This window comes from Cladosporium halotolerans, assembly GCF_011745625.1.
Source record: "Cladosporium halotolerans strain TM138-S3 chromosome Unknown Sca15, whole genome shotgun sequence".
Classification (NCBI taxonomy): domain Eukaryota; kingdom Fungi; phylum Ascomycota; class Dothideomycetes; order Cladosporiales; family Cladosporiaceae; genus Cladosporium; species Cladosporium halotolerans.
The window spans coordinates 275,478-301,628 of record NW_027191466.1 but is presented as its reverse complement, the minus strand read 5'-3'; the positions used below and the strand labels follow the sequence as shown (position 1 = coordinate 301,628).

The window sequence follows — 26,151 nt, the reverse complement described above, 5'->3', positions numbered from 1 at the left end:
GGCAAGCCACCGCGGTTCATGGGGGCTGGCTGAAAGCCAATCCGAGGGAGGGACAACCAAAGACCCTGAAGACGGTCGGCCGTAGCGGGCCGAGGCTGAGGCATGCGTCCAACAACACAACTCGAGGCGCGCAATTCTCCATCGTGACTTTCTCACGCTGCCCACGACTCGTGATACCGCCCGCTGGCTGCCATGGGATCATAAGTGCCACCTCGCCCCAGCTCATACCATCCCGCCTCCTCTCCTTTGCCTACCGTCGCCGTCAGGTAGACCTGCGCCATGCTCGATCCCAACCCAATTCAGGCGCCCGTCGCCGTGCGATCTGCCTTCCAGTACATCGCCGACTTGTGCGCTCTGCCCACCCTTCCTCTGCACGCCCACGAGGTTCTCTTCGCTCTTGGCCTCTACACCTTCATCGCCAACGTCGTCTCGCCGCTCATCTCCAACCGTTTCTGCCCGCAGACTTACCAGAAGCTCAACCGCCGCACCAGGATCAGCTGGGATGTGCACGTCGTCTCGTTCGTGCAGAGTTGCCTCATCAACACTCTCAGCTTGTACGTGATCTTCTTCGATGAGGAGCGCAAGACTTGGCGCGATCCCAACAACTGGGAGAAGAGAATTTGGGGCTACGATGGCATGACCGGACTGCTGCAAAGCTTTGCACTGGGATACTTCCTTTGGGACTTGTACATGTGCGCGCGGTATGTCAAGGTCTTCGGTGTGGGAATGCTCGCGCATGCTGTCTCAGCTGTGACAGTCTTCTCCTTCGGATTCGTGAGTTCTCTCCTTGATCTAGTCTTCAGTTTGACATGCTAATCACTGAGTGGCAGCGTCCGTTCGTCTACTACTATTGCCCCGTGTTCCTTCTTTACGAGCTTTCGAGCCCGTTCCTCAACATTCACTGGTTCTGCGACAAGCTTGACCTCACCGGTTCCATCTACCAGGCTGTCAACGGCGCTTTCCTCACCACCACTTTCTTCTGCTGCCGCATCCTCTGGGGCAACTACAGCAGCTACCTGGTCTTCAAAGACGTCTACCGCGCAATCAACGAGGGATACACTGTGCCGAAGAAGTTCATGGATCTTGCCGCCGAGTTTCCGCACCACGGTGACCTCTCACACCCCGTTGGCCAGACCACGGCCTTTATGGAGCTGCGCTACCTGCCGCTTTGGCTCGGTGCCGCATATCTTGCCTCCAACATCACTCTGAACCTCCTCAACGTCTTCTGGTTTTCTAAGATGATTCAGACGATCCGCACCCGCTTCCCTCCGCCTTACGGCACCAAGGGCTTGGGCAAAGAGGTCCACTACCACCCACAAGAGAAGAAGCCCATCAAGAAGCAGGGCAGCGTGCGCGCAGCAAGAGAGAAGGCGGAGGCGATCATGGAAACCCACCCGGAGCAGGCGCCGGCGGCCGATGGATACTCGAACGAGCCCACCGTCCAACGTGCTCTGTATAATGACGGACACAAAGGAGTTGAGGTGACCGGCTCAACTACTTCTCAGCGTGCTACTAGGAGCAGAAGGAGGGGCTGAAGGGTGTGTAGATACTCCGCATTGGGGTTATTTTGAATTGATTGTTTGGCATGGGAGCGAGCGTTTGGCGTCCGTCACCTGACGTGGGTGGCCATTCGTTCAAGAGGCACTGGCCGTCACCACTAGGGTTGGTATCATGAGGTTGATTACGTCGATTTAACGAAGTAGCGGCGAATCTTCCATTTCTTTAGAAGGCTGGCTGCGCTGGCTATGAACTCCGAGAGTCACGACTTATTGGATTACTATTTAGATTAATTACAGAACTGAATTACTCGTTCAACTAAGCTACGGACATGCGCGGAAAGCATGCTTGTTGTTCCGCCACCGATTTCGAGTATGCGCTCAGAAGATCGCTATGGCGCCTGGCGGGCTGCCAACGCCACCCTTGACATGTAAGGGCGCGCTGGTTAGGAAGAATGTCCACCTTCCTTCCTTCTCGCAGACCTTGCTCAAAGTCTCAAGATCCCACATCTCGCCGATCGGAGTACCCCATTCCGTCAAGAGCCATTCATGCAGGCACCTGTGACGATACTGGTCAGTTCTCTAGAAACCTATTGCTAAAGCCACGAGGTGCGTACCATCCTGTCTCCATTGGCGGCGGCCAAGCCTCAAAGGCGACAGTGTCACCCGCCAAGGCAGCAAAGTGATGGCCGTACAACCAGCGGACTGTCGTCTCGTTGTTCTGCAGCCCGATCGCTTTGCTGGATTTCTCCGTGCCGTTGCGGCGCTCTTCCGGCGGAGCGTAGTTGTGCCAGCGGACGTAGCCCGATCGAATCATGAGAATGTCACCTGGTCGAGTAGCAGTGCCTTGCCACTTGAGGCATTCATCGATCTCGGATACGGGTATCTCATGGCGGGAGACAGCGGATGGCGGGTCGCCGTGCTTTTTCTCGTACTGTCTTCGTCAGTATATTCGAAGGCAAGACAAGCTGCAAGATAGCTATACCCAGCTAAGCCAATCGACCAACACGCCTCGCCCGACTATGCCTCCTCTTTCGCACCAGTTGTGGATACCATTCTTGGTAGTCTGGGCAGCTTCCTCATGCGAGAGGCCGTTGTAGTACATCCGCGACTTCTGGTGAGCGAAGTGTTTCAGACTATCCCATTGCGAACCCGACTGCGTGTTGATGTAGACTTCATCGTCCAACGCCGCGAACCCTAGTGACGCCAGATCAACCACCTTCTGCTCAAATTTCTTCCTACCAAAGCCTGGGAACTCGACGTTCTCCAAGCACCAGTCGAGCTGCACGTGTTCGCCCGTTCGGATCTCGCTCGCGGCGCGGCGGACGACATCGGGGCTTAGCAAGTTGAGCGTGCCTACTTCATCACGAACGCCGTTCTTGTCGAAAAAGCCCCACAGGCACCCTTGCGGTTGGCCTTCCACCTTTGGGAGCTGGTCAAATTCTGGAAAGTGGTGGGTGGATGTTCCCGTGAGCGAGCTAGCGATTGAGGATATGCGGTCCTGAGCCTTTTGGAAGACCGTGCGTTCCTTGCCGTCGGCCATACTTGGTCCTAGAGTTTGTGGAGCTGCATGGAACGCACGAAGGATGGTGAAGAATGTTCTATATACCTGCGCAGCACCCCGCTCATTGGGAGCACTGGAGCTCTGTCAATGCCCGAGGTCGATTACACATGCTTCCCCTCACACGGCAATGCGGAGGGCGACGGTTCATTTTTGTCGTCCACATGCCGTTTAAGCGACTCAGACCGGCCCTAGTCTGCGATCCCGATGTCACTGTCGCGCAATTTAAAAGCATTGTTTCGACACGCTGGTGAGAAGAAAGAGTTGACATCGTCGGTCCTTGGCTCAATGACGCCGCAAAGAGGCCGAAAAGTTTCTTCTCCACTTCCCCGGGCAATTCAAGCCGTACGGCCCACATCTCCCATCTTCTCCAAGCTACATACTGCAATTGCGACGACGATCGTCTTCCATAGCGTGCCGACAGCGACCGTAGTGTACCTCAAACGCCGAAGTCAGTACGCCCGCGATGACGCCGTTCTCCAGGGCCTCCGGGAAGACTTTCGGGCCAGTCCCAATGGCATCGATGAAGACATGGACATAACATATAATAGCAGGCGGTTTTCCTACAATGGCTACGATTTCACACGACTCCCACTCGATAAAACATCACCATGGCAAGCCTCGTATCCGGCCTTTTGAGCCTGCACGCTAAGCGTCAGGACGGCGGACTTGATTACAACTCTGCACCGCCTAATCTCTCTATTCTTGCAAACAACAGCATTTTTGAGACATGGAGGCCGAAAGCTCACGTTTTGCCTCCCTCCGAGCACATTGGTGATCCATGCAGTGAGTTACATCGCAGCCGGGGGCGGGTAACGTAGTAGCTGATCCCAATCTCAAGTGCACTACACCGACCCCAAAACCGGAACGTTCCACGTTGGATATCTGTACAGCTCGGACAACTCTTCTGGTGCAGCTGCTGGTATTACCAACGATCTTGTGACTTACCGCGACGTCAACCCCGATGTCCCGCTCTTCATTGAGCCCGGCGGAAAGAACGACCCACTTGCCGTGTTCGACGGTTCGGTGATTCCTGACGGCATCAATGGCTCAGCAACCCTGCTATACACCTCCGTCTCGTATCTGCCGATCCACTGGACCATCCCTTACACCAAGGGCGCAGAGACTGCATCTCTTGCGGTGACATCCGACGGCGGACGTAACTTCACCAAGGTCAATCAAGGTCCCGTCATCCCTGGTGCGCCCCAAGGCTCTAACCAGCTCAATGTGACCGCCTTCCGCGATCCCTTCGTCTTTCAGAACCAGTACTTCGACGAAGTGCTTGGCAGCAACAATGGTACCTGGTACAATGTCATCTCCGGTGGCGTGCACGACTCGCGATGCTCGCAATTCCTGTACCGCCAAGTGGATCCTGAGTTCAGGGATTGGGAGTACCTGGGCGAGTGGTGGACGGAGCCTTCGAACACGACCTGGGGCGATGGTACCTGGGCCGGTCGTTGGGGATTCGTGAGTACTTCTGGCTTTACAACAACAACAACGTGAGCTGACATCAAGATCAACAGAATTTCGAAGTTGCGAACGTTTTCACCCTGTCCGAGACCGGCTATGGCAACGAGGGCAAGTCCAGCGACTTCTTCACTACCATTGGTACTGAGGGAGGAGATTTCCCCGTCCCTCTTCAGAAGTCGCCGGACCACGACATGCTCTGGATCAACGGCAATGTATCCCTGTCTGAGAACGGCACCATCCAGTTTGAGCCTACGATGGCTGGTGTCCTGGATTGGGGAAGTGAGGCGTACGCCGCTGCTGGCAAGCTGGTACCTGCTTCTTCGCAAGCATCCAAGAAGAGCGGAACTACCGTTGACCGTTACCTGTCCTACGTTTGGCTCACCAACGACAACTATGGCCAGAGCAACTTCCCCAAGGCGCAACAGGGCTGGGATGGCTCGCTTCTGACCGCCCGTGAGCTGAGCAAGGGAACCATCCCGAACGTCGTCGACAACAGCCTTGTTCACGAGAAGGCTTCTTGGCTCGTCACTGGCCACGACAACAGCACCGGCACCGTCGAACTCACTACCCTCCGCCAGTGCATCGTGCGTGAGCTTTACAGCGCTATCACCGACGACGCGCAGGAGACATACCACCAGCCTGCACGCAATCTCAGCTCAAACGCGGACCTGGACATCGCTCCCAAGTCCAAGTTCTACGTCATGAAGGCTAGCATCGATTTCCCCAAGTCCGCTCGTGGCAACGACAGTGATGTCAAGGCTGGCTTCAGGATCCTTGAGTCCGAGCAGGAGTCGACGAGCATCTACTATCGTGCGTATAAGCTCCAACAATTACGCGGGAACAACTTGCTAACAATGCACCGTAGAATTCAACAACGAGAGTATGATCATCGACCGCGCCAACTCCAGTGCCGCCGCCGCTCTGACGCCCGGCATTTTCACGACTGTCGAAGCTGGCAAGCTCAGGCTTTTCGACATTCGTGAGCCCTCCGGCAGCTCCAAGGTCGAGACTCTCGAACTGACCATCATCGTCGACAATGCCGTGGTCGAGGTTTGGGCCAACGACCGCTTCGTCATGAGCACCTGGGTTTGGTAAGTCATGTTGCAATACTTGTTCCGCAAGTCGGTTTGCTAATATCTCAACAGGTCCTGGTACAGCGCCTCAAACAAGCTTGGTTTCATTGTCGAGGGATCTGAGGAAATCAGCTTCGGCAATGTCACCGTCTACGAAGGACTGGTCGATGCTTGGCCGGAGCGTTCGGACTAGATGATGTAGGATGCGGATGGTTCGAAAAAAGGTGACACGGCTGTAATAAAAGTTAATCAAGATTGGCGACTCTTTATCGGAGAGACACGCTATCTTACTACCCAAATCTCAGGTGATCCACACAGGCGTCTGGTTATTGAAAAGATAAGACGGTACTGCCTGGCCGGGTCCTGCGCGTCCAACGGTACCCATATCCCAAGCGACGCCGCGCAACATCAAGACCCACCAGGCATCTACAATAGTAGCCTCCGGTAGGCTGTTGTCTCGGTCCCGGAAATATTTCACGACGCCGAAGTCTGGATGATCAACGTGTTCCGCGTACGCGATACCGTACTCGTACATGTTCTGTCCGAAAAAGTACGAGTGAACGCCGTCGAGGTCGTACTTCCTCTTCAGTGCTTCTTGGCCGACGTCCGCCTTCGCATCTTTCTGTTTTCTCAGCATCTCGTTGACGACCTCGATCGCGTCGTGGATCATAGACAAGTGTGCTGCAACGAGTCGAGTGTAGGGTGTCATGCCGTTGATCTCCCAACTGCCAAATCTCATTGATTCTAAGTACTCGGTCGTCCAGTCGAAAATGTCGCGAATGCCTATCAGGTAAGCTCTGGATTTCACTGGTTTATCCCCGCTGTTAGACAGATTTGAATCCTGCCATCGGGAGAAGAAGTCTTCTTCATATTCGCCGGAAGACAAAGCCTCGAAGCGAACCAGAGCATCTCGGAGTACCTTGCTCTCACTTTCCGCAAGGTGCGACACACGCTTCCGTAGACTGCGCAGAAGAGCATATCGGCCCTCCCACCAGTGAAAGACTGAGAACGGGCTTGCTTCACGCCAGTACCAGCAGTAATGGTTTGCGGCTGACGAGTCTTTCTGCGGGAGGAAAGTGCACGGCAATGTCAGGATATCGTTGTGCGTCAGACGACGGTCGCGCTTCATTATGCTTGACCGGATGTCGTCGCTGATCTCCAGCGCTCCCAGGATCTCGTCTTTGAGTAGCTCGCGATCTCGTCCGATGAGGTTGTAGTCTCGATGGACCAGGTACGGACATCCGGGAAGAACACCGCACATGAGTTTCTATATCGATGTTAGAGAATGCTTAAGAACGAGGGTGAGAAGGACAACACTGACATCGACAGCACGGCTGGGAACAAGATACGGCGAGGCTCCTTGTCCTCCTGCAGCACTGAAGCTGGCGAGAATCCCCAGGCCCCGAACCTCGGTCGATGTCAGACTGCAGCCGTTGCCAGAGGCTTGCATTTTGCCTTGACCGAGATCAAGTTCTGTCCACTCCATACCCAGCCGGAGCGCAAGCACTACGATGTCACCAACGGTGGAAGTGGCCAATGGTCGGACCATGTCTGGCATCAGGTCCCAACTCCAGGTTCGATAGATGACACCCACATCGGATCTCTGTTCGTTCTGGTGACCGACTGCGGGCCGGGCTTTCCTGATGGAAGACTTGAGCGCCATTGATCCGCTTGTGATCCGAGAAGGTCGATCTGGCCGATTACGGTGGAAGATCTTATCCGAAAACTCGTGCTCGAAGCAATGTTCGTCAGGCCAGTACTTAACGTACACGCTGTGCGCCTCGCGCAGCAACGTGAGCCAGGTCACCATGGACCCACTCCATACTTGCTGCCTGTTGGCAATGCGAACATGCGTAAATATCATCCGCGTTTCCAAGTCGGCCTGACTCTGCAAGTTGCTGAGCTTGCGGCCTGACGAATCTGTCCTTCTCACGCGGGTGGTATCGCTGTTTGGGTGTAGCGATAATTCCACTTCAGGGAAGTCCTTGCGATCTCCGCGCTGCAAAGACAACAAGCATGCATTGTCTCCAGCAGCCACTAACTCCAGTGGAGTGAACAGAACAATGTGCGGTGTCACGAACTGTGTTTCAAACCGGAATTCGGACCAGAGCCATCTGCGATGTCGTTTCGAAGACCAAGGCCCGATGATAGACTCAGCACACTTGCTATAACCTACTGCCGTGCTGAAGAGCTGAACCGAAGCCTGTGTGAGTGCTATGAGCAGTGCTATCAACGAAACAATAAGAGCGACGACTGCGACGTTGCCCTCGAAACTCATGCTTGTCAAATGCTGGATTTTTCATGCCTTTGTTTTTGCAGTATCTTTGACCAGCTTCAAATATCTTCAGCTCTCTTACCTTTCACACTCAGCCGCACGTACATGCAGTCGGATAATCCTTGCGATACAGGTTGCAGCTGGACTGTGCGTGGTCGACGAAAGCCCTCGCTTAGAGAGCAAATCATCTTGCAACGCTGCCGACCACGTCAGACCTATGCAGTGCAACCGAAGATCTTGCGATGCATCACAAGAATGTTTTCGATTAGATCCTGTGACTGAAATCCGATCAAGGGTTGATGGATTTAACACTTCAGAAATCAGATCATGAAGTCAAGTAGGTGGTTGGTAAGATGTTTCGGAGCAAAGAAAGCCCGAAAAGGGCGGCACGGCACCTGCCCCGTTGAGCGAGCGAAGTCGGCCTCGTACATCCGAATGACCAGCCAATCTGATGACTCCGAAAGAGAGCTGAGCGAACCCGGGCATAATTCAGTAACTTCAGTTTATACTTGACCGCTTACAAGGTTGCGCTGCTTGCAGTGTGAGATTCATCTTCTGAACAAACTGCTGCATGGCGTCAATTGCTGGTTCGCTTCGCTGGTTTTACAATGAGTTCGGCCTTGTGTCGATCCAGGCCACTGGCCGCAATGCCTATCTCATTATCACTGCGAGGACAATGAGGATGGTGTCTTTTGGCATGACACAGGTGATGCTAGGTATCTGTGTAGCTTCGAATGGTCTTGAGCTTGTGCTGATTCCAACATAGCTTTGTTCTTTGCTGAGCTGAAGTTTTCGGATTTTCGGATCGGCCTGTTCATGACACTCACACTACTCGGTGATGTTTTTCTGGGGATTCTTTTAACGATGATCGCTGACCGAGTTGGGCGGCGGAAGATCCTCTTCGCAGGCTCGGCCCTGATGATCGTCAGCGGTCTTGTTTTTGCGTACTTTGAGAATTTCTGGATCTTGCTTATCGCGGCCATTGTCGGTGAGTATCCAAGAAGACATTTTGGGGATTCAACCATTCTGACACTTCATAGGCGTTGTCAGCACGACTGGCGGAGATTTTGGTCCATTCCGAGCCATTGAAGAGTACTAAAATATTCCACCACTAATCGTTCCACCCATACGCGGCTAATAACATCCCTAGGTCCATAATTTCTCAGCTCACGACACCGACAAGTCGCTCGGATGTCCTAGCATGGTACGTGACGATCTCAACATGGGGCTTGTCCGTCGGTAGCGAAGCCGCAGGGCGAATCGTCGACTTCCTGCGCGACGAGAAAGGCTGGACTTTAGCCAATGCCTACCACTCGATTTTCATCGGTTACGCAGTTATGGGATTGGTGAATGCGGCACTGGTCTCACTTATGACTAGCGCCTGTGAAGCTAGCGAAACGTCCGACAAATACGAGCAAGTGCCACAGAACGAAAACGACGATGTCGAAATGGATGAACAGCCTTCATCAACGCAACCACCACGGAAAGCCAGCGAGCCATTGAGTTCTGGAAGCAATTCATGGTTGGCATGGGCCGGCAGCTGGCTGTCGAACATCTCGCGACCCACCCGCCACATCATGTACAAGCTCTGGCTCCTGCTCATGGCAGACAGCGTGGCTGACGGCATGGTCCCCTTCGCCTTGTGCAATTTGTGGCTGGAACGAGAGTTCAAGCCCTCCAAAGCAACGCTCGGCGACGTGACGGCCGTCAGCTACCTCCTGGCAGCCGTCGGAGGTGTCTTCGCTGGCCCACTGGCTCGCAGAATTGGTCTGATCAACACTATGGTCTTCACCCACGTGCCGTCCTCCGCAGCCGTGTTTCTGTTCGGTTTGCCGTCGCACTTCTGGATGTCCGTTATTCTACTCTTTGTTCGTGCCGGGCTGAACAATATGGATCAGGCGCCGCGTGCCGCGTTCATTGCCGCAGTCGTCAGGCCGGAGGAACGCACGGCCGTGATGGGCATCACGAGCACGCTGCGGACGCTGGCTGCTATGGTTGGTCCGTCTATTACCGGCGTTCTGGCGGCTGGCGACCGATTCTGGATTGCGTTCCTGGTCGCTGGTGCGTTGCGGCTGGCTTATGACTTCGGACTGTACGCGCTATTCGTAAACATGAAGCTGCATCAGCATGAAACTGTGCCGCCTGCGGAAGTTGTGATTGACAGCCGCCGGGCGAGCGATGTCAGTCTGGAAGAAGGAGAGGACGATGCGGAACAACGAAGGTAGTCTCCCGAGACGTGTTTTACGATTTGGTTAACGAAGAGTATGCGGCAAGTCTCTTTGTAATTTCATTATCTCTTTGCATAGACGTTGCACAAAGTTTCTTTCTACATATAGATCGAGTCGACATTCCATCAAGCATGATCAATAGCCGGCGGCCCAGAACCAATATCGACAGTGTAAATGTACAGAGGCTTCTGCACAAAACTCGAGCCATTGTTAAACGGAGTGCCACGGTTCAACTGCGCCGCCGGCATCCAGAGCCGCTGCTGTGTGTCGACCCACATGGCGTCGACCCAGAGCAGTCGTTCGTCGCGGATGAAAACGGTCATCGTGCCGTTTGGGAAGACCTTGAGGATGTTCTGGCGGTCAGTGTCGCTTACGTAGATATTACCTTCTGCATCGATAGCGGTGCCGCCTGGGATGGATGTCAGTACTTGTGATTGTCCAGCTTTTGGGAACGTTACCTGTCGACGGAGTCAAAGCGTACGGCTCCGTGTACTGCGACAGTACGCTCGCCATGGAAGAGTTGTAGAAAGCTTGATCCAGGTATTTCGTCTCGATCCGGTACATGCCGCCCGAGGCAGGTTGGTAGTAGAACCATTTCGCATCCGGTGATACTTCCAGTTGATCGGCGTAGATGTACTGAAAGTCTCCATCGGGACCACGCATGAGCTTGCCCTCGCCGGAGACAGGCATGTTGCCGCGCGTCGAGATGTCGTCTTCCAGGAACCGTCTAGCCGTACCAGAAGCGATGTCGAGCACGATCAATGCCGGCACGCCGGCATCGGTGAGGTACGCTTTGCCTGCAGCTGGGTTGAAGCGGACGTCGTCCAGTAAGCTGTTTGCGAGGGTGACATTGCCCATTGGGTAGACTTTCGAGACTTCGTTCGTGTCGAGGTCAATGACCACAAGTTTAGGGCCTTGAGGCAGAATCACCGGCTCGCCGAAAGAAGGGCTTCCGACGTCGACGATCCAGAGTTTGCCGTCGGGACCGATGCGCTGGCTGTTGATGCGTACGAAGTGGGTCGAGGGGTCCTTTGATGCATTGTAGGAGTTCCATTCGAGGTTCGGGTAAGGCGTGACCGAGCCATTCTGGTACTCGACCACTGTTGGGCCAGTTGATCCATCGACGCGAGCATACAGCAGGAACGTCCGGCCGTCGGGAGTTGTGCTGACGGCGTTGACTGGCGTCTCGGTGACAATGGCGGTGTTCACGCGAGGATCTTGCTGTGCGCCGACACAATAGAAGAGGACTGCTGCGCAGACGGCAGCCTTGAGGCCGAAGAAAGCCATGCTCATCTGTCGGAAAAGTGAGTATTGTTAGTCAATGCGAAGCAAGTCATTGATCGGTTGTAGATTTATACTGCGGATCTGTCAGGCCTCCGAAGTGACGTAAATAATTCGGCAGAGCGTCCAAGGATAAAACGCGATTACCGAAGGTTGGTCACACAAGGTTGATGATCAGCGTGCGGAGAAGAGGGGAGGAAAAGCGACCAAACAGTGCTGCGTCCAAAAGTCAAACGGAATGAACAAGGACTGCGAAAATAGAAAATGAAGTTAAAGCGTCATTAGAAATATCTCGACTCATGCAAACTCTCGTACAAAAAATGCCTCCCGTGGGTATCGCGTAATTTTTTGATGCCAAACCAGCCCAATGCCAAATAATGCCAAATAATGCAATGTCCAAAACTCCGGTCAATCATGCAAATCATTAGTAAGTGTCGTGTATGTGTATCATCTTTCGCTTCATGCGAATTCGTCCGATTAGTAGAGCGCGGATTGGAGGATAGCAGCGGCCTTGTCCTCGTAGCCACCGACGACGATGGTCAAAAGCTCTGGGTTGGTGCCTGTCACAACGCCGGCAGCATCGTGCTTCGGGTCGATTGTCACATCGTCGTACGAGAAGGCGTAGCCGCGGTGATCGATTTGCACGTCGTGGGTAATCTTAGAGTACCAGTTGAGGGAGGATGAAGAAGCTGTGTAAAAGTCAATAAGGTGCAGGCTGAGAAAACTTCCGATTCTGCTTACCAGGGTAGTACTGTGCAGGGTCAACACCCGGCTGGACATCGCCACCGTTGATGAGCAATGTGCCACGGTTGTAGGCTGCGCAAAGACGGGGAACGATAGCCTTGTGAACGTCGCTGTCGCCCTCTTGGATGGCGAAAGGACCAGTGTTGCATCCAAAGACATCCTCGGAGGTAGGAGGCGGGAAGGGACGGGTGTCGCCGTCGCACACGAGCTCCATGTTGCCGTTGGCACTAGCATTGGTAGATGCTTGCCACCTGCAGTCGACCTTGCCGGCAGGGGATTGGGTGTCAATGGTCAGGACGTCGCTCTCGTATCTGTCGGCAGTCTCGTTGGTGTAAGGGTACCAGTAGTTTTCAAACGCGGTCAAGTTGGTGGACAGGAAGCCTGCCGGGGAGACGACACGCATCAGATCGCCCTTGTCGTCGTAGACACAAAGCTCGCCCCAGGGCTGGCCATCCTTCGCAGCTTGAGCTTTAAGGTCGTCGCAGATTTTGTACTTGCCGGCTGTGGGCACGCCTTTTGCCTCCTGTGTGTCGTTTCCAGAACGGCGAAGCTTGATGCCAAGCGCCATACCAACGAAGTCGACGAAGCTCAAGTTAGCGTAAAGACCCCAGTCCTTGGAGTTCGTCAACTCGACAAATCCCCAGTTGGTGACGTTGTTTGGATCCATGCGGTTCAGAGCTGAAGGCTCAGCAAGACCTTGACCATCCGGCGTCTTGACGACAAACATGTCAAGGCCTCCGTCACCGAACCAAATGCGAGAGCTGTAGATGTAATGGGGCAGGGTGAATTTGGTCGTGCTGAATTGTGGGCCAAGCTTGTGCTTCACATGGTCAGGCAAAGGTGTCTTTTCTCCCTCTCCACCCTCCGCCTTGGGGTAGAACCATTCGTTGTTCGAGTCCAAAAGGATGAGTTGGCCTGATGCATCTTGACCGGTGACGTATGCGTAAATGTTGTCACTAGGCAGGTGGTTGATGAGCTCCAAAGGAAGCTTGCCGCCGGTAATGTTGTTTGCACCTTCGGCGGCTAACATAGTAGAGTTCGCAGCAGTGGAGTTGACTGCATTGTCATCTTGGTCAAGTGTCTGAGTTGCGTTGGCCGTAGAGTTCCATGATGATCCAACTGGGAGTGAAGAACCCAGCTGTGCCAGAAGTGTTGCGGATAGGGCGATGGTCGAGATGAGATGCATGATGCTGGCTGGGTGATGCTGGATGGAGACGACAAGGATCACACGGTTTCTCCATCATGCTATATACAGAGCCAAAATGCATAGTCGCGGTGTCGAGTGGCTGTATACAGAGGCTGGTTGTAAAAACGCAGTGGGCTGTAGTGAAAGGCCCACTGCGGGACTGTAAGACCGTAAGGTTGGGGCGCAAGACCTGAATGAGGCTAGGACGAGTGCACGTACAGTATCGAAGTATCGTGAACGCATTGACCTCACCCACCCGCGGCAGTGAAGTGCTCGAGGCCTGAGTACGGCCAGTGCTGCAGTACACATCATGGAACTGCATCTGCTTTCCGTAAGATAAGTGTGCAGCCAGTTCACCTCTATGTACTCGCATAATCAGCTCTCCATGACTTGTGAGTGTTTTCATTAATGCGACGAGCGAGGCATTGCGTTCGCCTATACCATTCCTTGGCAACGGCCGCTGAGCGTTGTCCAGCCGCATCCAGAGTCTAAATCGATGGCCGGCAGCCTCAAGGCCACTATTCCGAAACGAGTCTCTAAACAAACCTCTATCTCTCCGAACCCGCGAAAGTGGCGGGTAAGAGAAAATACTAGTTGCGCCAGTGCTGGGGATGAGTGCCGAGAGGTTGTTTCTTCGCAATGGGGTGTCTGAGACCTCATGTTCAGACGCGCGTCCGTGACGAACAACGTCCAACGGTTGCCATCTCTGCGTGAGGCGCTCACCTTCTAGAAAGTCGAGTTGCACTTGTGATGAAACCCCCCCGTCATGGAGCGAGTGCCGGTAAAAGGCTGTTGAGGCGTGTATAGATCGAGACCAGGCATTGTAGACTGCAATGCGCTCGAGGGCACGGAGATTTGGCGAGATGTGGCGCCATGCTCTTACTGACTCGAACACATTGTCGCTTGCTTGGCCCTTGGCTTGCGACGAAAGGCATAGCAGAGCGACAGCGTGGCGTTGGTGGGAGCGAGGAGAGGAGTTCGTCCAGCCATCCCCATTACCTGGTAAACAGATCTAGCCAGCCCTCCATGGTCCGTGCACCCAGCCGTTAGATCTTAGCCTCGCGCTCCACCGGCACGACCAGATACTCCTTTGACTTCGTCTGCACGTCTGCATGCTCGCCGGAAAACGTGGTGGTATGCGTGACTGATACGTGTACGTAGCGATGATGATGTCCGTTTTAGATTGCGTGGCCGCTGGGGAACGTGGAAAGGCTGAAGTATGTGAACGCTTTGCCAGTATCCCACCTACAGCCACTTCGAGATCAACGATCGAGCTAGTGGCCAGGACCGTTACGCCGCTGTCTGTAGTCAAGCCGCCGCGCGCTCAGCGATACGTTTGCTGCGTTGGCACAGGCGCTGTGAGAGGATGCGGTCAGCAGAATTTGACCCGTTGAGAATGTTCTTCCTTGGTCTTCGCATTGCCTCCTACGTTGACCGGAGAGCTACTTCAGCTGCTTACGTTCCTGCTGGCCTATTGTTCAGTCGCGAATGGTATTAGCCTTCCGAGCTCACAAGCACGGTATCCGAAAAGGCAGAAGAACATTGTTCGCGTGACTGTCGGAAAGAGGTGTCGTTACCGGGCCAGCACTGTCAACAACCTCGCCAAAACTGCCGCCGGTATTGTGAGACCAAAGAAGACCCAAACCCTGCATACGAAGCAGACATGAGAACATAATCTCGCCCAGGGAGTCCCCCTTGGTGCTGGGTATCGCCGAGCTATAGCAGGGGCGAGAGACAATAGACACGACTCTTTTGCGAGACCTGCTGGCCACAGTTTCCTCAGCGGTCATCGCATCCGGATAGACCGCAACGGAAAGGGAATGATGGCGAACATGAAAAATCCAGCATTGCCACCCTTGCAGGCTTCAAGCCTGAGCACGCATTCGAACGTGCGGTGAGATAATCAATGCCCAGCTATGCCCGTGCTTTCTGCACAGATTTCGGCCAGTTTATGCAACCGACCGTACATGGTTGCTGAGCCCGCAGTTGGCCGCACACTCTACCAGACAGGAGCTGCGTCTGCCGAGAGAAGGGCGAAAAGGAATACCAGCATCGTGGCGACGCCCAGCCCTTGGTATAGGACAACAACGGCAGGCGGCATGTTCATTTGTCTTGTCTGTTCGCCAAAGACAGGCGATGTCCGCAATCACCAGCGGGGTTCGGCGTCTCGAGCTGCAAGAACACGTTGAAAGTTTCGTCTGATGCACAGTCAGCATCGTGCGTCGATTCCCCTCATGTTCATGTTGCTCTGCGTGCTCGAGAGCGCTGTCATTGCAATGCCTGTATTTCCCTTGCTGTGATGTTCGGAAGGACACGCAACGCTTTGTCATCGCTGTGTGGGTTTCTCAACTCGTGGTGGAATTCTCGTCTGGCCGCTCGGCAGCCGGCAACAGCAAGCAAGCCACAGCAAGCTTCGGGCGGCGGCGGGCTGCGGCGTGGTCGCCGATCCAGCGATCATTTCTGCCCTAACGCGGTGTCACCGAACTGCATGTCGACCTCAGTATTCCCCGATTGAAAGTAGGAATGTGCACTTGAGACAGAATCAGGACATCAGACGAGTCGCGTGAAGCTCGCCTCAAGCTTCGTTTGCGCAATATGAAGGTCAACACGTGGCAGCAACGCAATGTGTAATAAGTCTCGGCGGGGGAGACTGCTCCGGCGACGTCAAAGTGGAGGCGAACAGAGTTTTGATATGATGGCATCCGGCGGCTAACTAGACGTAACGCTCATGGTCGAGATCCTTTATTTCCAGCTATGGTTGACTCGCCCGGGGCGTGCAGCTCTTCGTTCCTGTCCCTGATTGCCACAAGTAGGCCAATTGCGGACGTGCTGCAAACATGTGAATAGCTTCTGCAAAACCGCGGCCAACCACCGGCTCGCCTCGAAGCGACAAGGCAGCTCTGTTTGCAGCATCCGGCGGCACATGCTTGCAGCTCCGTCTCGCGAGGAGGGCGGGACGCGGTCAGAATAATGCACGCGCCGTGGGGATCGCCTCTGCTATTTGGCCGGCAGTGATGTCAGGGCCAACGTGGGACCAGACAGCTCCGAAGCTTCCCAACCGCGCAACCACGCAACCATTGCACGCGCATCCGAAGCTTCCGCGTACCGCGTCTACGGCAAGCCGTCATCAGGCGATGTCCGTGAAAGCACCTAGACGGAAAAGGTACGTGAACCAGGCAAGTGAGCTTTAGATACCTTACCCTCCCAAAACCGTTCTCTGTACCTCACCGAAGCACATTTCTCCCTCCCCCACCTCACCCACATACCTACCTACACCCAGTAAAATACAACCTCAAACACCAGCGCAATGGCGTCCGAAGTGGCCCAGCGCACCCTCACCGAAGGCCAGGGCGAATGGTCCGTTTACAACAAGACTCGCTCGACCGTCAGCGGCGAGCCATTGAGCAAAGATGAGCTCGACAAGCTCACCCGCTACTTCCACGCCACCATGTACCTCTGCCTGGGCATGCTGTATCTTAAGGAGAACCCTCTCCTCCAAGAAGAGCTGAAGAAAGACCACATCAAGCCAAGATTGCTCGGACACTGGGGAAGTGATGCTGGGCAGTCATTCACGTGAGTTGGTTCCACCTTTGGGCTCACATTGACGATTGCAAGGCACTGACCAATCGCAGATACATTCACTTCAACCGTATGATCAAGAAGTACGGTCTTGATGCGTTCGTCGTTTCTGGTCCCGGCCACGGTGCTCCTGGTCTCATCTCGAACTTCTACCTCGAGGGTGTCTGGAGTGAGACTTACCCCAATGTCTCCGAGAACAAGGAGGGCATGCAGCGATTCTTCAAGCAATTCTCTTTCCCTGGCGGACACGGCAGCCACATGACCCCCGAGGTAAGCACATCGCCTTTACAGACACTCACAGGCACAATTTACTGATCACAACTGGCAACAGGTAGTAGGCAGCATCCACGAGGGCGGCGAGCTCGGCTACTCGCTCTCGCACGCCTTCGGCGCCGTCTTCGACAACCCAAAGACCATCGCCCTCACAATCGTCGGTGACGGCGAGAGCGAGACGGGCCCGCTCGCAACATCCTGGCACAGCAACAAGTTCCTCAACCCGATCCGCGACGGCTGCGTGCTGCCTATCTTGCACCTGAACGGCTACAAGATCAACAACCCGACAGTGCTCGCTCGCATCGACGAGGAAGAGCTCATCTCGCTCATGCGCGGCTACGGCTGGACTCCCTACGTCGTGGCCGGCCACGACCTCGAGAGCATGCACCAGGCCATGGCGGCGACGATGGAGACGTGCGTGAAGGAGATTCTGAAGTTCCAGAAAGAAGCCCGCGACTCCGGCAAGGCCTTCCGCCCCAAGTGGCCCATGATCATCCTGCGCTCGCCCAAGGGCTGGACGGCCCCGCGCAAGAACAACGACGGCCACTACCTCGAGGGCTTCTGGCGCGCCCACCAGGTCCCGCTCACCAAGGTCCTGACGAACCCGGAGGAGCTCAAGACGCTCGAGTCGTGGATGCACGGATACGAGCCGGAGAAGCTGTTCGGCAAGGAGGGCAAGCTCATTCCTGAGCTCAGGGAGCTGGCGCCCACGAAGGGCCAGCGCATGTCCGAGAACCCGATCACGAACGGCGGCTTGCTGCGCCAGCCGCTGCGCCTGCAGAACTTCCGCGAATTCGGGCTCAAGGTCGACAAGCCCGGCGTGACCATGGCCCCGACCATGAGCACTTTCGCGCAGTTCCTGTACACGATCGTTCGCGACAACCAGGAGACTTTCCGCGTCATGGGCCCCGACGAGACGGAGAGCAACAAGCTCAGCAAGATCTACGACGCCGGCAAGAAGGTCTGGGTCAACGGCTACCTGCCTGAAGACGAGGATGGTGGAAACCTGAGCCCCGACGGCCGTGTCATGGAGATGTTGTCCGAGCACACGGTCGAGGGCTGGCTCGAGGGCTACATCCTCAGCGGTCGCCACGGTTTGCTCAACTCGTACGAGCCATTTGTGCACATCATCGACTCGATGGTCAACCAGCACTCCAAGTGGATCGAGAAGTCCCTGGAGGTAGCGTGGCGACAGGCCGTGTCGTCGCTCAACATCCTGCTGACCAGCACCGTCTGGCGTCAAGGTTCGTTCTCCCCCAATCTCCCAAAAGCATCAAGAACATCACTGACAAACCCACCAGACCACAACGGCTTCACGCACCAAGACCCAGGCTTCCTCTCCGTCATCGTCGACAAGTCCCCTCAAGTCGTCCGCATCTACCTCCCGCCCGACGCCAACTGCCTCCTCAGCACAATGGACCACTGCTTCCGCTCGACCAACTACGTCAACGTCATCGTCGCCGACAAGCAAAACCACCTGCAATTCCTCCCCATGGAGGCCGCCGTCGCGCACTGCACCAAAGGCATCGGCATCTGGGACTGGGCGTCGAACGACGCCGGCGCCGAGCCGGACGTCGTGATCGCCAGCGCGGGCGACGTCATGACGCAGGAAGCGCTGGCGGCGACGGCGCTGCTGCGCCAGCACTTCGCCGACGTCGACGTCAAGGTGCGCTTCGTCAACGTCGTCGACCTGTTCAAGCTCATCCCGCATGGCTACCACCCGCACGGCCTCACGGACCGCGAGTACACCGCGCTCTTCACCGCCGACAAGCCCATCGTCTTCGCCTTCCACTCCTACCCCTGGCTCGTCCACCGCCTGACGTACAACCGGCCCGGCCAGCACCTCATGCATGTGCGCGGGTACAAGGAGAAGGGCAACATCAACACGCCGCTGGAGCTGGCGATCAGGAACGAGACAGATCGGTTCTCGCTGGCGATTTTGGCGATTGACAACATGAAGGATAGGCTGGGGAATAGGGGCGCGGGAGCGCGGGAGAAGTTGGTCGAGCAGAGGATTAGGGCGAAGAACCATGCGTATGAGACGGGCATGGACGTCGAGGAGTTTACGGATTGGACTTGGCCGTATTAGGTGGGTGTTGTTGTTTGCGATTAGGCGTTTGAGGACGGGAGGGACGGCGATTGAGGGCTCTGAGTGTTAGTAATGACAGGGCTTGAAAGCAGAAAGCCCGTATGATTGATGAATGTTCCTGATGGATGATTCTCAAGCGTCGTCAAATCTGTGAGTGAGGGTGGTGAATGGAAGACAGCCAGCGTGCGGATCGCGCCAGTCGAGACGGACGACATTGTCCGCGTTGGTCGACACAGCCGTCCAGCCTCAGACAGGACGAAGCAAGACTGTTGTCACCAGGCCATGCATGTCTGGCCCAGTGACATCTTCATCATCCCGACCAACGTCGACGTCAACCTTCTAACAGCGAGCACCGACCGTTGAAAATAAAACGGGCTGACGACGCCCGTCATATCCATCGCAGCAAACAAAACAAGCGAGATTCCTCGTCCCGCCCGCCAGGCCAGCGCAGCAATCAACCAGCCCAATCCCGGCCGCTCCGGCGCGAGATTACCTACTCTAAAATCCGAAGTCGACGCCAGGCCTCAGGCCGCATCCTCCCAGAAGACACCAAATCTCACTCCCCCAAAAAAAAGCCTAGAACATTCGCGCGCACCCTCTGCAGCGGGTCCCCGGGCTGACGAGAGCGCGGGTCTCCCTTCGCAGTCCGTGTGCCAACATTGGCTCAAGAATCAAGCAAAGACTCGGCGCGTTTCGGCGTCGCAGACGTGATTGCGGAATCGCCGCTGCTGGGCGGTGGGACTTGCTCCGCTCCACACGCGCGCGCGCGCGACCGGGATGGAGGGAAATTTGTAGGGCTGATACACTGGCTGGCCGGAAATCGCTCGTGCGTCCTTTTCTCTCTCTCTCGTGCGTGGGGACGGACAGACAGACGGACGGGCGGGTGGTTTTTCTGGCTGTCTGTCGTCACTGTTCGAGGCGCCTGGCACCCCCGAGTCAGAGGTCTCTGTTCTGCGCGGGGCGCCGAATCTGACGTGTTTCGTGCTGGACGAGACGCGTCTCAGAGGGGATGCATCGAAGGGGAGCGTGTGGCTGGCGGGAGTTGAGACATGCCTTACCATGGCGCCGTGGGCGCTTGTGCGCGCGCGCGCGATGAGTGCTTGACCGCGGTTGTGCTGCCTGCCTTGCTGCTCGCGGGTCCGAGGCGGCAGGCATGGGGCTCTTGCAGGGAGCAGGGAGGGAGCGGTTCATCCCTGTCGCTCCCGGGGTGCTGGCCGAAGTTTGTGGGTACCTGATGCCTTCGGACGGCGCGTGGTGAGGGGAGCGTGTACTGAGGCACGCGTTGGAAGAGTTGCAGAGAGGGTGTTTGAGCAGATTTGAGTGCTGCTGCGATGATTCTTGCTCGGCCGCGAGGGTATAACTGCTAGAGCGTTGCCGGCGTTCTGCTCTTCTGCAGACGCCAGGTCGAGCACCGGCTGCTAGCTCACGATCAATCTCAGCCACAAGCATTGCTTGTCAACAGATCGACACGCATCGCCGAGCAATAGTCCGCGGGTGGGCGATGACGGCCTGCCATCGTCGAGGCTCACACTCGCACACGCTCACACGCTCCGCGGCCGGGTCATCACCACCGCTGATCGCTGGGCCAGAATGCTGCGGTGGGCCCCCCAATCTGCGGTGTCGCCTCACAACACGAGGCGCGCAGCCGCAGTCGTGAGCCAAGCTTCGCTCGCGGGCGGTGGTAAGATTGCGGTGGGGCCGCCGCCTGCCGCCCACCGCTGCCGGCGCCTGCTGAACACCGCGCAGGGCCCTCGGACTGCTGCCGCCAGCCAGTCACGGGGCCTGCGTGCCTGAGCCCGCCAGCAGCCGCAGACAAGGTTCGCGCGCCCGCGCGCTTGCCCACCGCGTTCCTGGCCCGCCCGCGCCGCCAAGCTCTCCGCCGTGTTTCACGATCTGCACATCAACTGCCTCCGCGCCGATTAGACTTCGCCCTCCCTCTCCTGATTTATATCGTTTCCTTCTGCCCACCGCGCCTACTTGTTGCTTGCTCCATCGCAACGTCCAGTCTTTCGCAGCTCTTTGCGCCCACTCTCTTTTCACAGTCCGCGACTCACCGCATCCATTCATTTCTGCGCAGCGTTGTGAAGACCGTTTCCGTTACGACCAATCCCCCCCCAATCCACGACACATATCAACACCAGCATCATGAAGTACACCGCAGCGACTCTGGCCCTGGCGGCCGGCGCGACCGCCCACACCCTCATGTCCGAGATCTACGTCGACGGCGAGGGCCAGGGCTCCGGCACCTGCATCCGTTCTCCCAACAACGCCGACGGTGCCGTCGACCCCATCATCGACCTGGGCTCCAGCGACATGGCTTGCGGCCAGGACGGCACCATGGGTGTTGCCCGCACTTGCGGCATGAACGCCGGCCAGGAGCTCACCTTCGAGTACCGCCAGTGGCCCGATGACCCCTCCAGGCAGTCTCTCGCCAAGGGCCACATGGGTCCCTGCTCCGTCTACCTGAAGAAGGTCGAGGACGCCACCCAGGACTCCGCCACCGGCGACGGCTGGTTCAAGCTCTGGGACGAGGGCTACGTCGAGTCCTCCGGCCAGTGGTGCACCTGGAACATGATCGACAACAACGGCCGCATCACCGTCAAGATCCCCGAGTCCCTCCAGGGTGGCGACTACCTCGTCAGGCCCGAGCTCCTCGCCCTCCACAACATCCCCGAGAAGCACCAGCCCGAGTTCTACATCGGCTGCGCCCAGGTCTTCCTCCAGTCTTCTGGCTCCGAGGGCCCCGCCGAGACCGTCTCCATCCCCGGTCACGTCACCGGCGAGGACCCCGGCACCACCTACAACCCCTTCGAGAAGCCCCTCAAGCCCTACACCGTCCCCGGCCCTGACGTCTACAAGTCCGTCAACAAGGGCTCCGCCATGAACGACCTGAAGCAGACCACCGGCCTCCCCAAGGAGGGCACCATCGTCTCCAACCGCAACTGGTGCGGTGTTGAGGTCCCCAGCTGGAACGACGAGGACAGCTGCTGGGACGCCGACAAGGACTGCTGGGCCCAGCTCGACGAGTGCTACGACACCGCCGGCGCCACCGGCCTCGAGGGCTGCAAGATCTTCCAGGACTACTGCAAGGGTAACCAGGCCACCTGCAAGTCTGGCGGCTCCGGCCCCCAGAACGCTGGCAAGCACCTCTCCCAGCAGTTCGACCACATCCAGACCCCCGCCGCCGTCAACGGCATGACCTCTTACGGCTCCACCGGCGGCTCCTCCGACTCCCAGAGCAACGACCAGGCTTCTTCCTCCTCCGCCCCCGCCCCGTCCCCCGACTCCTACAAGAAGAAGGAGATGGCCGCCCCCGCTCCTTCCTCCGAGGAGGCCGCCCCCGCCCCGCAGTACACCTCTGCTCCCCCGGCCTACTCCGCCCCCGCTCCCCAGGCCCAGGCCACGACCCTCGTGACCAAGGCCGCCGCGGACCAGGGCAACCCCAACGTCGTCTACGAGACCGTCTACGAGACCGTCAACGCCTACGCCACCGTCACCGACATGGCGTACGCCACCGAGACCGTCCAGGCCTACCGCCGCCACGCCCACCCCAGGCACGCCCGCCACGTGTAAGCGAAAGTATTGCACTAGCTCGTGATCGAGAGAGGGCTTTTTTTTTTTTCTCTCTCGTCAAGCAAATCATGCCACGACGGCCACGAACTTTTCGTACTTTCTTCTTCTTCGGATACACTACCATTTTCTTCCCATCTTTCTAGCGGCTTGGATTCTTTTTTTTGGGGTTCAAAAAATCCGAACTTTTTGGGGCAGGGCTTCAATACATGTACCGCGGCGAATCTAGCTTCTTTGTCTAGCGTGTCTACGCATGGCATTTCGCCAATGTTCATGTTTCTATACTTCGCTTCTTAGCAAAGCAAAGTGGTGGGCGACTCCGGTAAGACGGCGGCGCCGTCTCTGCGCAGCCGGCTGGTTCTGTCTGACGCCGGTTTTTGGTTTTCATGCCCGAGTTTTATGTACGTACTGTCGTGCGTGTATACATACATAGCGAGGAAAAGCATAGCGTGACCACCACATTACATACCTCCGCTTTCATTTTCAGCAGACTTCCCAGTGGCTCGTGGCCATTTCAATCTCGCAATTGTCCCTCGTCGGCCCTTCCCTTCGTCGCCCAATCCATCCGACGAGAAGTAAAGTAGAGTTAAGTAACAAGTGAAGTCCAGCCCCTCGCAACACCCACCCCTCCCACCGTCGTTTCAGCCCCCCGCGCCGCCCGCCCCTCTTCCATCCGTTTTCCGGGCTGTTGGCTCCTCTCGTCGCGTGGGAACTGCACCGGCGCGCTCGACTCAGCGTCCGGTAGCTGTCTATGTACTCTGCTTGAAACGCTCGCGCCGGGGAGCGAGCGGCTTGGGCGATCTGGGGGTGGGGAGGGGGGTTGGATAGGGCTGAAGAAACAATGTATGGGCGGGGTTTTGAGGAGTCGGGAAGGCGAGGGTTGGGTGTTGTAGGATATGAGGTGTGGTGTTGAGCGGAGAGGGCGTGGTGGGTGCTGGGGGGTGGTTCGATGCGGGCACAGTACAGCGTAGGTTTCGCGCCGGCGTGTCCGTTCGTTCATCCGTTCACGTGTTATGACACGTCGGATTCCAACAAGCGCCTTGAACAGGGACCTAGAGAGGAAGGAAAGTGGTGGAGAAGAGAGTGGGAAGTTGCTTGCCTTCCAGCAGCCAGTCCTACGCTCAAGTGTTCGGCTCGCGATCGTCGTCATGGAGAACGATGGATGGGAGCACAGCATGACGCAGAGCGAAGCATACATCGACCACAGAAGGGGCTCACTCTCCCCAGTCTCGAGCCGTGAAGTCTCGTGCAAGCGGGATGGAATCCCCGTGTTATTTAGCAAGCGGGCATTTCGAACAGCTCCCTCTTCCTACGACTGGCCAGGCTAATATCGAAGAAACGGTACTGGGAGTGTTGGCGCTGGATTTGACGTCTCAAACATCGTATTTGAATCCCGATGGATGATATCCGTCCGTCGTCTGGGCCAACTATGTCTACGGAAGGAGGGAAATAACCCGCTCCAACACTTCGCTCCTGAGGCAGCACCACCGTCGGCCCCAATCTCACTCAGCCCAGACATCGGACACCATCCGAACGTTACCTTACCGTCCAGCCACAACCCGCGCCCATCCGAGCGAATCCTCCAGCTGACCGCCACAGGAACAGACACGAAAAAGGACCTTCTTCGGGCAGCCGAGCAGCTGCAGGGCTCGCATGGTCCTATAGGCAGTCCGACGAGGTTTCCGCGCCGTGGAAGCGAGAGGCAAGGCCGGTACCGGAAGTGTGAGACGTGACGTTGTCGTGCTGCTGTCAACTCTTTTTCATAGGTAGGGCGGCGAGTATCAGACTTGACAGCGGGTGGTGGTGAAGTGTTGGCCGGAAGGGCCGAGTTCGTCACGGGCAGCGCAGCTCGCCTCCTCGCACGATGTGCTGTCTTGTCTCCGCCACTGCTCGGCTGTAGACTTTGTTAGAGCGGACGGTAGCGATGGGAATCGAGATTCGTCTTGTTGCGCGCTCGCTGTCGCATGGTCGTTTGGCCGATGGATATCGTGCGATCTTGTGCGATGCACATCTCGTGACAGGTACTCCTGACAGGCATGCGGAGGCCGCGACCGCGCAGGTTCTTTTCTCATTCGCGGGTGGAGGGGAAACAAGATTATGCATAGTCGCGCAAGGTGCAGCCTTAGCAGGTCATGCAGAGAGCTCTGTGGTAGTATAGCGCTATAGGCAGGCATGAAGTATAGAATGCTGGCGCGAGCGGGGAAAGACGCATCGGTGATTCGAAGCGTGTTGAACGACGCGGCCGCGGATGCCACGCTTCGGGTAATGATGGGATTGGGGGTTTGTGGCGCGGTGGAGTTGATCAACGTGTACCTGGCCGAGACCACGAGACTGAACGATCCGAAGAGCCTTCTAGGAAAGGGCGAACTACGATCGGCTTCTGCTCCTTCGTGCGATTACTGTGCATGGCGAAGACCGACAGTGAGCGAGGCAGCGCTAACACTGCGAACGGGCGAGGTGGTGGTGAGAAGAAGCGAGAAGGCGCTGATAGAGCTGCGCGTAGCTGCATATCTGTCGCACCCGCGCCACGCACATGGCGCGGCCGCATTTCGCTCGCACTCACAGGTGGGAGGCGATTTTGGCGATGTGCGAGATCGGCCGAAGGATGGTACTGGATGGATGGGATTGCTTTTCGCGGGACTATTGGTGACAGCTGCTACAGTTCCGAGGGAGGTGGCTGTCAGAGGGAGGTGATTGTGGACAGGAGGATGTGAAGGAGCGCATGACTGCCTGCCGCCGGCCGATGCTACAGGCGAGACGATGCGACATAGGGCAGGACACGGTATAGGCCAGCTCCACGCAAGTCACGCCCTCAAGTCGTGACTGTCCGCACGAGCTTGGAGCAGAGCAGAGCATACCTAGGGCGATGAGTGAGGGAGAGCGTCACGAGGGAGGTGTGCTGGGCGGCGGCAGGGCGGCGTGTGAAGAGACGGCGGGCGTGCAGGATGTAGCGTGGTGGTGGTCCGGGTATGTATGTAGCTTGTGAGTTAGGCCAGGGTGGCCGGCGTGGCGAGGGTGGCATGGCAGCAGGCGTCGGTGCGGTGCGTTGGCCGAGGATTCGCTGCGCGGGCGTTGGTGGGGCTCGGGGGGGGGACTGATTGACTGCAGGCAGCACCAGCATCCCCAGCGTGTTCGCTCCTTCGCGCCGCCCCAGGCGAGACCAGCGGCACGGCCAGGCAGAGGCCGCTCAGCCAGACTGCGAACGTGGCCATCCATCCATCCACCCACCCACGCGGCGCATCCTCCCCAGGCGGCACCCGCTCCCTCTCCCGTATCATCCCGCGGCCACTCAGCCAGTCACTCCGCCAGTCACTCCTCTGCGCGCC

At 56.9% G+C, this 26,151-nt stretch overlaps 9 protein-coding genes across 9 annotated transcripts; 5 read left to right on the top strand and 4 right to left on the bottom strand.

Annotated features, from left to right (window-relative positions):
• The first annotated feature begins 156 nt into the window (after window positions 1-156).
• WHR41_05480 (uncharacterized protein) lies at window positions 157-1,819 on the top strand. The gene is made up of 2 exons (XM_069374085.1): window positions 157-774; window positions 831-1,819. The coding sequence occupies exons 1-2, from the start codon at window positions 280-282 to the stop codon at window positions 1,533-1,535; spliced, it is 1,200 nt and encodes a 399-aa protein (XP_069229357.1). The 5' UTR covers window positions 157-279; the 3' UTR covers window positions 1,536-1,819.
• WHR41_05479 (uncharacterized protein) lies at window positions 1,752-3,061 on the bottom strand. The gene is made up of 3 exons (XM_069374084.1): window positions 2,482-3,061; window positions 2,114-2,430; window positions 1,752-2,055 (listed from the first exon to the last, which is right to left on the bottom strand). Exons 1-3 carry the CDS (start codon window positions 3,037-3,039, stop codon window positions 1,878-1,880), a joined length of 1,053 nt encoding a protein of 350 aa, XP_069229408.1. The 5' UTR covers window positions 3,040-3,061; the 3' UTR covers window positions 1,752-1,877.
• Window positions 3,062-3,512: 451 nt separating this feature from the next.
• WHR41_05478 (uncharacterized protein) lies at window positions 3,513-6,155 on the top strand. The gene is made up of 5 exons (XM_069374083.1): window positions 3,513-3,843; window positions 3,899-4,524; window positions 4,581-5,337; window positions 5,393-5,618; window positions 5,673-6,155. The coding sequence occupies exons 1-5, from the start codon at window positions 3,669-3,671 to the stop codon at window positions 5,791-5,793; spliced, it is 1,905 nt and encodes a 634-aa protein (XP_069229407.1). The 5' UTR covers window positions 3,513-3,668; the 3' UTR covers window positions 5,794-6,155.
• Window positions 5,835-7,878, bottom strand: WHR41_05477 (uncharacterized protein; the record flags this gene model as incomplete). The annotated part of the gene is made up of 2 exons (XM_069374082.1): window positions 5,835-6,867; window positions 6,922-7,878. 2 exons carry the CDS (start codon window positions 7,876-7,878, stop codon window positions 5,902-5,904), a joined length of 1,923 nt encoding a protein of 640 aa, XP_069229416.1. The 3' UTR covers window positions 5,835-5,901.
• Window positions 7,879-8,343: 465 nt separating this feature from the next.
• On the top strand, window positions 8,344-10,244 carry WHR41_05476 (uncharacterized protein). Its single transcript, XM_069374081.1, has 4 exons — window positions 8,344-8,591; window positions 8,642-8,863; window positions 8,916-8,967; window positions 9,026-10,244. The coding sequence occupies exons 1-4, from the start codon at window positions 8,447-8,449 to the stop codon at window positions 10,098-10,100; spliced, it is 1,494 nt and encodes a 497-aa protein (XP_069229415.1). The 5' UTR covers window positions 8,344-8,446; the 3' UTR covers window positions 10,101-10,244.
• Window positions 10,229-11,421, bottom strand: WHR41_05475 (uncharacterized protein; the record flags this gene model as incomplete). The annotated part of the gene is made up of 2 exons (XM_069374080.1): window positions 10,562-11,421; window positions 10,229-10,512 (listed from the first exon to the last, which is right to left on the bottom strand). The coding sequence occupies exons 1-2, from the start codon at window positions 11,394-11,396 to the stop codon at window positions 10,229-10,231; spliced, it is 1,119 nt and encodes a 372-aa protein (XP_069229414.1). The 5' UTR covers window positions 11,397-11,421.
• A 228-nt stretch (window positions 11,422-11,649) lies between these two features.
• Window positions 11,650-13,553, bottom strand: WHR41_05474 (uncharacterized protein). The gene is made up of 3 exons (XM_069374079.1): window positions 13,534-13,553; window positions 12,126-13,466; window positions 11,650-12,073 (listed from the first exon to the last, which is right to left on the bottom strand). The coding sequence occupies exons 2-3, from the start codon at window positions 13,312-13,314 to the stop codon at window positions 11,862-11,864; spliced, it is 1,401 nt and encodes a 466-aa protein (XP_069229413.1). The 5' UTR covers window positions 13,315-13,466; window positions 13,534-13,553; the 3' UTR covers window positions 11,650-11,861.
• A 2,725-nt stretch (window positions 13,554-16,278) lies between these two features.
• WHR41_05473 (uncharacterized protein) lies at window positions 16,279-19,381 on the top strand. The gene is made up of 4 exons (XM_069374078.1): window positions 16,279-16,887; window positions 16,947-17,163; window positions 17,225-18,410; window positions 18,468-19,381. The coding sequence occupies exons 1-4, from the start codon at window positions 16,622-16,624 to the stop codon at window positions 19,253-19,255; spliced, it is 2,457 nt and encodes an 818-aa protein (XP_069229412.1). The 5' UTR covers window positions 16,279-16,621; the 3' UTR covers window positions 19,256-19,381.
• A 2,019-nt stretch (window positions 19,382-21,400) lies between these two features.
• Window positions 21,401-22,828, top strand: WHR41_05472 (uncharacterized protein; the record flags this gene model as incomplete). The annotated part of the gene is made up of 1 exon (XM_069374077.1): window positions 21,401-22,828. One exon carries the CDS (start codon window positions 21,401-21,403, stop codon window positions 22,826-22,828), a length of 1,428 nt encoding a protein of 475 aa, XP_069229411.1.
• Window positions 22,829-26,151: the final 3,323 nt, after the last annotated feature.

Excerpts from the sequence above, each read along its gene's own strand:
- WHR41_05478 (XM_069374083.1), top strand. The coding sequence starts at position 3,669 with ATGGCAAGCCTCGTATCCGGCCTTTTGAGCCTGCACGCTAAGCGTCAG. Across the intron at positions 3,844-3,898 it reads GCACATTGGTGATCCATGCA|TGCACTACACCGACCCCAAA; the intron begins GTGAGTTACATC and ends CCCAATCTCAAG. Across the intron at positions 5,619-5,672 it reads GTCATGAGCACCTGGGTTTG|GTCCTGGTACAGCGCCTCAA; the intron begins GTAAGTCATGTT and ends ATATCTCAACAG.
- WHR41_05474 (XM_069374079.1), bottom strand. The coding sequence starts at position 13,314 with ATGCATCTCATCTCGACCATCGCCCTATCCGCAACACTTCTGGCACAG. Across the intron at positions 12,074-12,125 it reads CCCTGCACAGTACTACCCTG|CTTCTTCATCCTCCCTCAAC; the intron begins GTAAGCAGAATC and ends ACTTTTACACAG.
- WHR41_05480 (XM_069374085.1), top strand. The coding sequence starts at position 280 with ATGCTCGATCCCAACCCAATTCAGGCGCCCGTCGCCGTGCGATCTGCC. Across the intron at positions 775-830 it reads CAGTCTTCTCCTTCGGATTC|CGTCCGTTCGTCTACTACTA; the intron begins GTGAGTTCTCTC and ends ACTGAGTGGCAG.
- WHR41_05473 (XM_069374078.1), top strand. The coding sequence starts at position 16,622 with ATGGCGTCCGAAGTGGCCCAGCGCACCCTCACCGAAGGCCAGGGCGAA. Across the intron at positions 16,888-16,946 it reads GATGCTGGGCAGTCATTCAC|ATACATTCACTTCAACCGTA; the intron begins GTGAGTTGGTTC and ends GACCAATCGCAG. Across the intron at positions 18,411-18,467 it reads CAGCACCGTCTGGCGTCAAG|ACCACAACGGCTTCACGCAC; the intron begins GTTCGTTCTCCC and ends CAAACCCACCAG.
- WHR41_05479 (XM_069374084.1), bottom strand. The coding sequence starts at position 3,039 with ATGGCCGACGGCAAGGAACGCACGGTCTTCCAAAAGGCTCAGGACCGC. Across the intron at positions 2,431-2,481 it reads TGGTCGATTGGCTTAGCTGG|TACGAGAAAAAGCACGGCGA; the intron begins GTATAGCTATCT and ends TGACGAAGACAG. Across the intron at positions 2,056-2,113 it reads CCGCCAATGGAGACAGGATG|GTGCCTGCATGAATGGCTCT; the intron begins GTACGCACCTCG and ends GTATCGTCACAG.
- WHR41_05476 (XM_069374081.1), top strand. The coding sequence starts at position 8,447 with ATGGCGTCAATTGCTGGTTCGCTTCGCTGGTTTTACAATGAGTTCGGC. Across the intron at positions 8,592-8,641 it reads CATGACACAGGTGATGCTAG|CTTTGTTCTTTGCTGAGCTG; the intron begins GTATCTGTGTAG and ends ATTCCAACATAG. Across the intron at positions 8,968-9,025 it reads CCATTCCGAGCCATTGAAGA|GTCCATAATTTCTCAGCTCA; the intron begins GTACTAAAATAT and ends TAACATCCCTAG.